This window comes from Ursus arctos, unplaced genomic scaffold (assembly GCF_023065955.2).
Source record: "Ursus arctos isolate Adak ecotype North America unplaced genomic scaffold, UrsArc2.0 scaffold_6, whole genome shotgun sequence".
NCBI classification, from domain to species: Eukaryota; Metazoa; Chordata; class Mammalia; order Carnivora; family Ursidae; genus Ursus; species Ursus arctos.
The window spans coordinates 75,856,808-75,868,947 of record NW_026623078.1 but is presented as its reverse complement, the minus strand read 5'-3'; the positions used below and the strand labels follow the sequence as shown (position 1 = coordinate 75,868,947).

The 12,140-nt window shown below is 54.9% G+C and overlaps 2 protein-coding genes across 7 annotated transcripts in view; one reads left to right on the top strand and one right to left on the bottom strand.

Annotated features, from left to right (window-relative positions):
• LOC130542884 (collagen alpha-1(III) chain-like) overlaps positions 1-12,140 on the bottom strand; it is a 63,008-nt gene continuing 50,868 nt past the window's right edge. Inside the window, exon 3 of the mRNA XM_057307802.1 lies at positions 1-745. Coding sequence (XP_057163785.1) covers positions 1-745 — 745 coding nt within the window. The remainder of the gene's footprint in view (positions 746-12,140) is intronic.
• The window catches only part of CYRIB (CYFIP related Rac1 interactor B), a 142,560-nt gene continuing 130,594 nt past the window's right edge, over positions 175-12,140 (top strand). Inside the window, exon 1 of one of the 6 annotated variants that reach the window (XM_048212470.2) lies at positions 175-223. The gene's annotated coding sequence lies outside the window, so the exon portion shown is untranslated. Of the gene's footprint in view, positions 224-311; positions 467-7,463; positions 7,510-12,140 lie in introns of those variants that run through there. The other 5 variants (XM_057307727.1, XM_048212471.2, XM_048212469.2 and 2 more) reach the window with 5 other exon arrangements.

Genomic DNA, 12,140 nt, shown 5'->3' with positions numbered 1-12,140 from the left:
TCACTCGCCCGCCGTGACTCGCCCAAGGTCACCCCGCCGCGGCCCCCCCCAGGCCCCCGGCCCCCGCCGCGGGTTTTGGGGTGGGGGCCGGCGCGGGGCGGTCCCGGGGCGCCGCGCGCGCTGACGCCGGGCCCCGCGATGCGGCGGGGACGGGGCGCGGGGGGAGGCGGCGTCGGCGAGCGTCCTCCTTTTGTGCGAGCGCCGGCGGTTCGCCTTCTCGAAGGTAAACAGCGTTTCCTCTTCCTCCTCGAGGCGTCTCTTCCTTTTATAGTTATTTCTCGCCTGGCACTCGCCGGGGCCGCCGCTGCTGCTGCTGCCGCCGCGGCGGGGGCCGCTCGCGAACCTGTGGCGGTGACGTGAGACCGGCCAACCCGGAAACGGCGGCGGCGGCGGCACCCGAGGCTCCGAGGCTCCTGCGCTCCAGCGCCCGCGGCCGCGCTCCCCTCGCCGCTTGCCCGGCCGCCAGGTACGTGCCTGGGGCCCCGCCGCGCCGCCGCCCGGGCCGCCCCGCTCGCACGCGCGCCCCCGGAGCCGCCTGCGCCCGGCGCGGGTGCGGGTGCGGGTGCGGGGCGCGCGCGACGGGTGCGGGGACGGGGGTGCGGGCCGGGCGAGCGGCGGTGGGAGAGGGGGCGCCGCAGGGGCGGGGGCGGCACGGGGGGCACCGGAGGACGCGGTGCGGGCGGGGGGCGGCGGCGGGGCGGGGGGGGGCGCACATGCCGCGGGGCCGCCGCCCGGGTCCACCCAGCTGCGGGGAGCGGGCGGCGGGGCCCCACGCCGGGAGGGAGGGAGCGCTCGGGGTGGCCGCCCCCCACCCCGACCCCTCCTGCGCGCCAGGTGAGGGCGCAGGGTCTAGCCCCCGCGCAGTGCAGCCCCCGGCCAACTTGCATTGGGGGCTGGAAGGCCAGCCGCTTCGAATAGAGGAACTAGAGGGGGTGAACAAAATCTCCATTGGCCTTAAGACTTCCTCCTGGGGTAACCACCCGCCTATGTTTAAAGAGCACTTCCTCTTTGCCCTTTATCTTTTCATCATCTTTTTTTTTTTTTTTTTTTTTTTTTAATGGAAGTTCAGTGCAATCGGGTGGATGCCCTTGCAGCCTGCAGGGCTTTCCTGGGGCTGTGTTCACACACAGTGGGTAGCGAACCTGTGTGTCCCGTCCTAAGAGTGGGAGGAAAGAGGAACCGGGGACTTCCCTGGTTGGAGCCCGGTGCGGGGGGAGGGGGGTGGCGGCTTTGATCCCCACCCTGCTGCAAGAAATGGAGCCGATGGGGGAGGAGTTGAGCGGGAAGGAGGCCCCGCTGGGGAGTATCACGTGGACTTTGCACCTATGCTTAATTCCTGGCCCTGCCACCTTACTAGCTGTGTGACCTTGGACGAATCGCTTACCCTCTCTGAGTCTTAGACGGCTGTCTGTAAAATGGGTGCTTTGAGTAGGGCCTAGAGAAAGTGAGTGTGGACTTCCTGGCCTGGAGGGGGCGCAGTAATGGGAAGTGTCATTGTCAATCGCCTCCCCTTTAATTTCTGTATCCTCGCTGCCTAGAAGGGGTCCCTGGGCACCTGGGAGGCTGTGGGTAGATATCTGTGAAATGAAGAGCTGGATCGTGAATCTTGAGAAGTGAGTGGGGGTGGGTCTACATTTTGGCTTCCTTGCCCAGGACCATCCATCCCACAATCCGGGGAGAGCCACATTTTGCCACCTGGGATCTGTGTAATCCATCCCCTCCCCAGAGAAGGATTATCTTGTGAAAATATTGATTCCTTGTGAAAAGGAGCTTAAACTCTGACTTTGAGCCTCTCCTATTCTTGAAAGATTGCATTCTGTGGAAATGAAAAGGAAGCATCATGTTGATTGCCACCGCCAGATGACTGTCCGCGGAGGGTTGCCAGGGCTAACAGCTGGGCTGTTTTCCCAGACTTGGGGGTTCCTGGTAAACGTGGAGGGAACCGGGGAGAGGTGGTTTTCTTCCTTGGTAGGGCATGCGGGAGTGGTCAGCTGGCCTGAGTTTTCTTCCTGGGGAGGCGTGTTGGAATTTGCATTTTCCAGATCTTGCCAGACTTTTGGCATGGGGAGGAGCAGTGTGTGTGCTGAAGGAGACCAGGGTGGGTTAAGGCACAGGGGGACTTGGAAATGGCCTTCAGATAAAGGCCTGGTATGGGTTTCTGCACTTCACTTTGGGAGATTTTCAGGTAATTTTGCTTTCTCTGACAGCCGGCCCTTCTTTCTCAGCTCCCAAAGGTTTCTGTGCACCTCTCTTTGGATCTTAGCTGTGACATTCTTCACATCCGGAGGGCAGGAGGTGAGCCCGGGTGCTGCTACTATTCTAAGAGGCAGCCTGCTGACGTTTGATACGTGCAGATTTAGTTTTAAGATGTGGAGTGGTCACGGTTACCATCAAGGAGAGGTTTTATTCTTATTTTGCAGGACTTAGCGAGGGTGCAGGACTTGGCCCCATACCCTCAGCCAGGAAGCGGCTGATTCAGGATCCTTGCCCATCTTCCATCCACAGCGCGCTCTCCCTTTTTTTGTGAGCTCTGCTCCCTTCTGAATGGCCTTTGTGTTTCCCCTGGCACCTGGCAGGCTGTCTGGCATGTGCTTGGATACACGGTACACGTTCTGTGACAGCCGAAGAAAAGAGAGATGGTCCCCCCCTTTGCTCTTTACGAAGGTACATTCGGTCTCCACCTCAAGGTCAGGGCACTGGCCCATAGGTGACCTTGAAATTGTTCTTTGACAGTTCCTCCCAAGTGCATTTTGATCCCTCATTCTGGAATCCCAGCCTCTGACAGCTCTTACTTCAGGATCCAGACACCGTGACAGGAAGGACTCTTGAGGGACGCCAGTGTCACGTGGCCTCAATTTGAGCATTGCTGTCACCTCCTTGTTTGAGGAGACCCCGGTCCCGTGGCTCCGGCAGCCTGGGACTTGGCCATCTTCAGGGAAACCGTCTTGCAGGGAGCGCTGTGGAGGCAGTGTCGTGTCAGTGACAAATCAGATTTCAGATGGGTCCACATTAGCTCCGTGCTGGTCAGGCAGCCTTCGGGAGGTCGCTGCACGCCTGGGACCCCCTTTTCCTCATCCGCCAACAGGCAAAATCATCTCCGCTCCAGCCGGTCCGTGTCACAGGTTCCTGAGTAAGAGGGCAAGACCCAGGTCCACATGCTCACTTTTGCCCCTTACTGCCCATCGGCCGCTCAGCAAGCATCAGAGCCTCAGTGTTCTCATCTGTAAAATGGGACCGTGCAGCGTGGGGTTGTTCTGCTCATGCGGCTGTGTGACGCCCGTAGCCGAGACCCCTGCTAAATGGCGATCACCATCTGCTTCCTCAGCTGGAGCTTCTCGAAGTCTAGACCCATGTCTCTGTTTTCACTGGGCTTGGAGTTTCTCCAGAGAAGTACACTGAGGTGAGAGGGGACTGGCTGATGGCATTCTCTTTCACCTTCCCTGTCTGGCCCTCTGGATAAAGGCCCGTGTTCAGATGGCGTTTTTTCATCCATTGCTGAGGGCAAAGGTCTTCTTTTCTTCACTCTCTCCTAAAGTTAACTCTTGGTGTGCTCACGGCACTCACTTCCTGTGTTCTCATCACCTTTGCATGGACCCCTCCAGCTTTAACGCCAACACCTGAGTCCCTCAGATTCTCAGATAGGCAGAGTTCCTGGTGCTTGGGAATGAAGTTTCTGATGGTCTGGAGAGGGGTGACGGGCCTCGCCAGGTTGAAAGAAAGATAGTAACTTTGTAGCCCAGAACACATGAGGTTAAGGGCAATTACATCTTTCCTGTTGTCCTTGTCCTCTTGTAGCGGCAGTGTGGCTACGGCCTTAGGGCCCAGCCTGCCTGGGTTCGCCTCCTGGTTCTGCTGCTTACTAGCTCTGTGACCTTGGACAAGCTTTGTCCTCTCTCTCTGGGCCTTCCTCAGCTCGAACGTGAGAGGTGTTGTGGAGATCAGCTCTGATGTCACGTGCAACACCTCCCAGCACCGTGCATGGCGCAGAGGAGGTGCTGTGCCAGTGTGGGTTCCTGTCTCCCTGTCCCCACGGCTCTTTCCATCCCCACCCCTGCCCCATTGTCCTGTCCCTCTATGAACAGGGCTCCAGTTCCCCCTGGGAATTGAGCCCTGGGCTGGCAGTTCCAGGCTAGATTCCAGTTCAGGGCGCCATGCTTTCCCAAACCAGTCGTTGGTTTGGTTTGACTGGCCGTCATATGGCGCTTCCACTAAATGGGAAGATAATTGTACCAGAGCTTGTCAAGAAGAGTAAATCGGGGAGTCACTGAGTTTACGTTCCGTCCCATTGATTTTTTTTTTCTCCTTTCCAAAGACTTACTAGCTGCCATCTGCTCCGAGGAAAGGAGACATCATGTTCGTAAATATATAAATAATCGAAGTCAACGAGATTTGTTTAAAGAAGTGTGGCTGAGAATGATTTTAATAAATATTTAAGATGATCTGAAACCATTAGAGGAATTGCAGGGTTTATTAAAAAACCAGAAATGTGTTTTGGAAAAGTTTCTTTTCTTTGCAAGTTGAATAAATGTCAAGAGTAGAGAATGAGGGAGGAGCATTTTCTGAGCATGGACACAGGGCTCCTGAGGGGCAGGTGGCCCGCCGGTCTGCTTGTCTCTGTTGGGGGACATTGGCAGCTGGGCAATCATCCATTTATAGGGGCTGGTGGGTGGAGAGGGTGACGGTAGCCAAATCCACAGAACCAAGGGTAAGGGACCTCAACGTTTTCGAGAGCTGCTTGAGCTTCCTTGAGACTTGGGGGGTGGGGATGGGGAGCCAGCGGGTAACACAGGGCAGGAATCACCCTAGGGCCTGTACATTTCAGATCCTGTTTCTTCTAGAAGGTTCCTAAGACAAATCTCTTTTGGTTAATGACGGGCTGCTTTTTAGTGAGTCCTGCTAAGGTCCATAAGTTGGAAGGCTTCTAGGTGGTCAGAGCAAGGGATGTGGGGTGGGGGCAAGTCAGAGCCGGGGAGCACCTTGGAACAGGGCTCCCCAGACTGGAGTGTGCCCCCAGATCAGTTGGGGTTCCTTTGCAGATTCTGAGTCAGAGGCTGGGGTGTGCTGAGATTCTGCATTCTTTACGCTTTCCCATAGGAAGCTCTGGTCCGTGGACCACACTTTGAGTAGGGAGAGCATGGAGGCCCCCACTCCCGTCATTCGTTCAGGACCTGGACTGACATGGATGTGAATCTGAATACGACACCCGAGGGTCTGAAGGCAGCTGATAGTTCAGTTAGTGGAAGAGGCAGCCTTGCCCATGACACACGATTAAAAAGATGGAGGCCTAGAGCGGAGTCCAGTGAGAACACAAAGGGGTGGCAAGAAGAGAGCCCCCATTATCTACCACAAGGCCTGTACCCTCGGAGCAGTTGAGGCGGGAAGGGAGGCAGTGTGAGTGCAACAGGTCTTCACACGTGGTTTGGGCTGGAAGGATCGAGCAGGAAGCTCATGCTCAGAGTGTCAGGGGTTAGGCGTCCAGGACTCTCAACTTAACAGATGAGGGAACTGGGACCCAGAAGGGGAAGCATCTTGCCCAAGAGGCCCAATCAGGCCTGGAACCTGGGTCTTAGCCGGGCCTTTCCACATGGCTCCACGGTGTCTGCCTGTGAGTGTCTTGGGGCGGTCCTCGGTGTAAGGCAGCCCCAGCCCAGGGACTGGTGCTGGCTGGGTGCCCTGTCCCAGCTCGGTATCAGTGCTGTGGCCTTCCTTCAGCAGAGGACTAAGCACTTAAATCCACAGTGAAAAAGAAGGCCCAAGGCAGGGAAAGCAACAGCGTCGAGTTCACATGCCCTCAGAGGCTGATGGCCCGCTTGCCCCCCCTCCCCCACATCGTGAGATGTGGGGAGTACAGTGGGGTGCATTTATGCGCAGGACTCAAGGATGGAAGGAGGCTTGGGCAGCACACGTCTTTGCTCATCTGCTTCAGGGAGCCCCTGGGACTGGCTCTGTCTGGCCACTTGGAGCTCTTTGGAATTTAAACCCAATGCCCACTCAGCAGACACTGCCACCCCGAGGAGCTCCCGGAGCCCCAGCCCTGCCACTCAGCCGTGGTGTGACCTTGGGCCAGTCCCTCACCTTGCTGAGCCGGGGCTGTCACAGCGGAAGTGGGGCTGACCACGCCCGCCTCTCCGGGTACTTTGAAGGACTCAACGAGGCCATGTGCATGTAAGCTGCTAGCTAGTCCCTGGCGGGAACACTCCCCAAAGGTCCCCCTCTTGCAGGCCCTCATCACAGGTGAGCGAGGACTGGTGTGTCCAGTGCAAGTGTCGGGCCAGGGCCGTCCGTTTGGCAGAGATACAAGGTCTGAACTTGACGGGAGGCGGATGTTTCTGGAAGATAACATCACCCTGCTGCGGTGGCTTTACGTAAAACCAGACACTGTGGCTGGCCCCTCTGGGGGTCTCCTTTGCTCGGGGAGGCTGGCAGGGTGCAGAGCTGGGCAGCTGGGGCCAGCCGCGTGTCGGCTCGCCTGGTTCACTCGCGTCGCGGCTTGAGGTCGCACACCCTCCTCTGGCATCTCAGTGCCTGCTTTGCAGCCTGTTGTGCTCTTGCATCAGAAGGCGTCTGACTGCACCTGGCTCGGGGCCTGACGGCTGAGAGGTGCTCTAGAGTTCAAGGCCGCTACCCACCCGGCCTCAGGGAGAGGAGCCTGCCGCTATCGGAGGCTTTTCCTGCCTGTCTCTGCGCGGCCCCAGCTTTGCTCAAAACCAGAGTGGAAGTTGAATGCAGAAGACGATGTGGAAGTGAAACTCGGTCAGTAACATCCTAAAATGTCTGCTCTGCTCTCCTGAACTCCGGTTTCGTGTATTGCTCTGAACCCCGGAGGCCCCAGCGGCCAGGCTGTGTGTCTAAGATCACACGGGCTTGTGAATGAAAGCCGAGTGACGTTTTCCAGTCCTTGCTGAGCAGGCCTTCGGTGTCAGTGTTCAGTTGGTAATGCAGATGCATTACCAGATGCATCCTGCTATACGGTGACTAGAATTAGGCGAGCACCTACTGTGTGCTAGGCCCTGTGATGGGTCTGTGTGGGGGGTACAGGGTGTGTGTCCCACTGCCACCCACACAAGTCTCTAAGGAGCTGTGCAACTTGAGAAGAGGAAGGCTTTGTTTCTTTGGGCTAACCCAGGCCCAGCCCCTTGCCCCCCAGGTCCATTCTTGTCACCCAGGAACCAGAGAAGCTCTCTGGCTGGCTTTGGGGACAGGATAGCAGTGGGGAGTCCCTTGACACCAGACAGGACAGAGCAGCGGGCTGATGGAAGTGGGGCAGGAGAGAGGTTAGGGCTCAGGCAAAAGCCTCCCGGATCATAGGGCTCCCATGAGCATCACGTGGTGGGTTTTGGTCTCCCCTGAAATGGTAACAGCTTTCCCTGTTGAGCATGGACAACGTATATCTGCATATTTTATTTCTGACGGTCACAGGGTCTGTGCGAGGCGGGTCATGTTGTCCCCATCTCACAGGCGAGGACGCTGAGAAAACTCGGAGCCGGAAGGAAAACGTACCCCGCCAGCGTGAGTGCCCACCCCCTATTTTGACTTCCTCTTTCAAGCGAACCTCGGCTGTAACTCCAAAAATCTCCAAAGGGAGCTGTCTGCAAAGAGTAGCCGCTGTTGCTGCTCGATGCTGCTTTGGAACGGGGTGGTTTTCATGTAGGCATCTCGGCCACCACCGTCACCAAAGCCACCTACTATGGCCAAGGAAAGTCAGCATTACGGAGCACTGCAAGTAGATGGATGACTTGAGCTAATCTGAGTGCTGAGGTGTTTTGGTAAATTCAGTGTGAAACTGACTCGTGCTATTAATACAGCTCTCGATGCATTTGGTGTTGGGAACTTAAGCACATCGCATGGTCTGTGGGCACCCCCACAAGAGAAAGATGTGGGGGGAGATAGGTGCTGTGGGCTCATGCTTTGGCGGCGGGTTGAATTTGAAAGGAGAATCTCCGTGTTTGGATACTGGTTGTTGTAGTCTTGAGAAAATAAGTGGACATAGTATTAATACTTCTGGTTCCTCCCATCCGATTTCAATCTGTAAACTTGCCAGAACATTCTGTGCATGTGTTCGTTCCCTCTTCCCCAGTACTCGTTTCATCTGACATGACGTGGTGTGCTTATGCTTCCTGGGTGGAAGGGCCAAGAAGCCGCATTGTTGACAAGCTCTCTTAGGTGATACTGGTGCAGAGGTCTCTGTTAGAGACCCAGTTGGAGAACCCCCCAGGTACTGTCCTCTCTTGCCCCTGTACCGTCTGTTTGTAACTCTGGGTGTGCTGGGGGTGGGGTGGCTGGTGCTCAGAAGGAAAGGATATTGAAGATCACCTAGTCCCCTCCTTCCCAGGCTTTTTCAGGCCATGGCTCACGTAGGAAAGGGAATCTGTAAGGCGTAGGTCGGGAGATGGGCAGTAAAAGAGGACGCATCTCCTAGCCGGAGGTGACGGTCCCAGGGCCACTGCCCAAGGTGCTGAGGAGGTCAGGGGTGCGATGTCTGGAAATTGCACTCGGACAGCGCTGATTTCTTCTCTAACGTGGGACCTGTTTGGACAGCCAGCTCGGGCGCAGTGCCAGGGCAAGTTTTCATGCCCAGCCCACCTGTCCTTGGTAGGCAGGTTATAAAGCCAGGGGCCTTCTCCCCACCCCCCACTCCTCAGCGGCACTGGCCGGCCTGGGAGGCCTGGTTTCCTGTTGTGATCTGAGACTGATTGTCCGCCACTACCTTACAGACCTAAAAGCACCGAGGGAGGGGAAACCTTACATGGAGTCACGTCTTAATCATGACTTTCAGAAGTCAGCACTACATGGTGAAAATGATCCCAGATAGTCTCCCAGCTTGTCCCTGAGGGATAGTTTGCCTACGTGTGATTTCATGTCCGCGATGCCGTGCAGTAACAGGTCGGAGTAGATGTAGGGCACAGACAGCAGCGTATGACGTACAACTGAGTAGAATATCCAAAAAATAAAACCAATACACGTTAAGTACCACAGGCAGAATACACTTTTTCATTATTTAAACTTCTGTTATTTCTTTTTAAGATTTATTCATGCATTTGAGAGAGAGAAAGAGAAAGTGTGAACGGGGGAGGGACAGAGGGAGAGAGAGAAGCTCAAGCGGACTCCCCGCTGAGCATGGGGCCTGAGGTGGGGCTCGATTCGAGGACCCTGAGATCACGACCTGAGCTGAAACCAAGAGTCGGATGCTTAACCAACCGCACCACCCAGGCGCCCCTTACTAACTTCTAAAAATTAAAAAAATCCCGTTTGGCCATTTGAGTAGAGCTGAATGTGGCTGAGTTACAGTAGCTTGGGATATGATCCCATTTTCGTTGTGGTGCGTCGGGGACTTCTTCAGAACATGCAGCCGTCCGACCCAGTGGGGCTACGTGTATCACATAGGTATGCGTGACTGTTCCAGGGGTCTCTCTGGCTTGAGTGTGATTGACTTTGGAGAGAATGCTGGGGGGACCAGCTGTCCTGTGTCATGTGTCAGACTCAGTAGACAGACAGAGGCGGCCTCTTTCAGGCTAGTGAGGCCTGACTCTATTTTTTTTTTTTTTTAATAAAAGCCAAGTGTCTGGTCACAGCAGCCCCTGGAGTGGGACCTTTGTGAGTGCCATTGATACTGCACAGCTCAAGGATGTGGTTGAATGCCCCAATCTGGAGTTGATCTGAGAAGGCTCCTGAGCCCCAGAGGGACCCCGGAACCTTGGGAGATGACCCGACTCCCCGAGGCACTGCCTCCCAGTGGGACCTTCTCTTTCCCAAGCAGCAGTTTCTCAAAGTTTCGGTGATGAAATGCAGGGGAAGTGTAGAAAAACGGCATTTGCATACTTGTGACTTTACCCTAGACCTCCCCCTTGCAGAAGTAAATGAGGGATAAACAAGGTATGACCTTTGAGTATCCCCACCCCCCTTCCGCCAGCAACTCCCTTCGTGACCAGGAACGTGGCTGGAAAATGCCTCTCTCGGGTAAATTGATCTTTGTCTCAAGACCTTGGACACTTAAAACCGAAAGAAAAGGAACCTGATCTTCCGTCGCCCGTCATATTAAGTAGCTGTTGGGACAGGAGGGAGGGAGTATCTGATTCCACTTTGGAGCTTATTCTTGTGTGTACTGTGGAGCTCCCACTCAACAAGGGGGAGTTGAAAAACCCCTGAGAGTGCATGTGCTGATGTGCAGAGACCAGAATGTTCCATAAGAGCTCTCTGCAGAGAAAACCCAGCAGGTACCCCTGTCCCCACCCCATGATGCCTGTGGACAGTGTCACTGCCCCATGAAGGCACCTGTATCTTTTTGCTGGTGGCCAACCAGGTCCTCTAAAGACCCATCTGGGAAACCATGACAATTCATGTCAAGAGCCATGAAGATATTTGTAGCTTTTGACCCAGTGAACCTATTTCTTGGAAGCTTTCCTAAACGAGCAATTAAAGATATGGACAGAATGTGGCATAAAGATCATCAGCTCAGGGGGCACCTGGGTGGCTCAGTTGGTTGAGCGACTGACTCTTGGTTTCAGCTCAGGTCACGATCTCAGGGTCCTGGAATTGAGCCCTCTGTTGGGCTCTGTGCTCAGCAGGGAGTCTGCTCGTGATTCTCTCTCTCTTCCTCTCGCTCTGCCCCTGCCCCTGCTCGTGCCTTCTCTCTCTAAAATAAATAAATAAATCTTTAAAAAAAGAGATGGTCTGTTCAGCCCCTTTCACAATAACATAGTAAATTGGAAGTAACCTAAGTGTCTGAAATGTACTAAGTACTCCAATCAGATATCTTATAGCCACTGAAATGAGGGCTCAAGAGTCTGGGAGGACACTGAGAAAAGCACTTATTTGTAGGAAAAAAGATTGGAAGGAGGTACACACCAAGATGGTGTCCGAGGCCGTGCTGGGGGATGTGAATGTGGATAAATTTCCTTTCTCTCTTTTATGCATTTTCTGCAGTGTGGTTATGATATTACTTTAACTGGAAGGAAACCTTCTTCCCTCCCCTCTTCTGTGTGCCTTTCTTATCTCTTCGAAGAAACCTAGAGCTCTACTGTTTGCAGGGAAAGAAAGAAAAACCAATATTTAGATCACTTTATAAATAGTAAACAACAGAATGGAACAATCACTAAAACCGAGGCCCAGGCACGCCCGAGATTGAGATACTGACAGGCCTGATGGTAGACTGGAAGACAGTTGGAGAAAGACACAGCCAGTAGTCCTTGAATGTGCAGAGCGTCCTAGACCCGGGGGGAAGGAGCCACTGCTGCCCTTTGATAAAGGAGGTAACCCGGGGTCAGAGGTCCTGTGACTTTTCAAGACTCACCCCCCCCCCCCCGCCCTCCTGGTTAGCAGCTGATGGGGTGAAGGGCATCTGGGGACACCACAATGGCAGCGACTCTCATCGAGTCCGATGGAAGTTACTTTCGGGGAAAGGTGGGGTGAATGACAGCTGCCATGAAGAATAGCAAAGTGTTTTCAGTTGGGGTGACGGTTGGGGTGACGCGGTGTCTATAAGGGCCAAAGTGAGCTTCTGGTTCCGGTGGAGGGAGCCACGGTCCAGCGCGTCCTCAGTGGGAGATAGACCAGCTTCTGTGCACGAGCACGTGGGTCCCCCTCCTCCTGCTCATGCAGAGAGAGGGGGCTGCGCTGGACCTCTGGGGAGGAGAACCTGCTGCCCGGGCGCTGTGGCGGGATGCAGGAGGTGCGGAAAGGACGGGCAGCCTTCTGAGAAACCCGGAGGGAGCAGCCCCAGGCACCTCAGCGGGGGGCTGCACTGTCGTTGCCGGGATTGCAAATTTCCAGACAGTCTCCATGGTATTTAAAATGCTGTTTTCTCTCAAGTTCTATGTCTGTCATGCAGCCCACTTGTCATCTCTGCCTGCGTTTTGGAGAGGTTCTAGTTAAAAACTCCTTAGCCATTTTTTTCACGAAGGCACCGAGCATCAAAAGGTACCTGGTGCGCAGGTGCCCAATGGATGTTTGATGGATAAGGGTATGAATTCATTTTCTGCTTTGGGTGGCAAATTGAAATTGGGGTGTTTTTTTAAGCGTTCATTTAAAACCCTGAGGTTCATAATCTTTATGTGGGTGTGTTTAGATACAAATGGGGACATGGTTTAGCATCTCACACAGACATTTATGAGGGTCCCGAACATCCCTTGTTTTCCCCATTC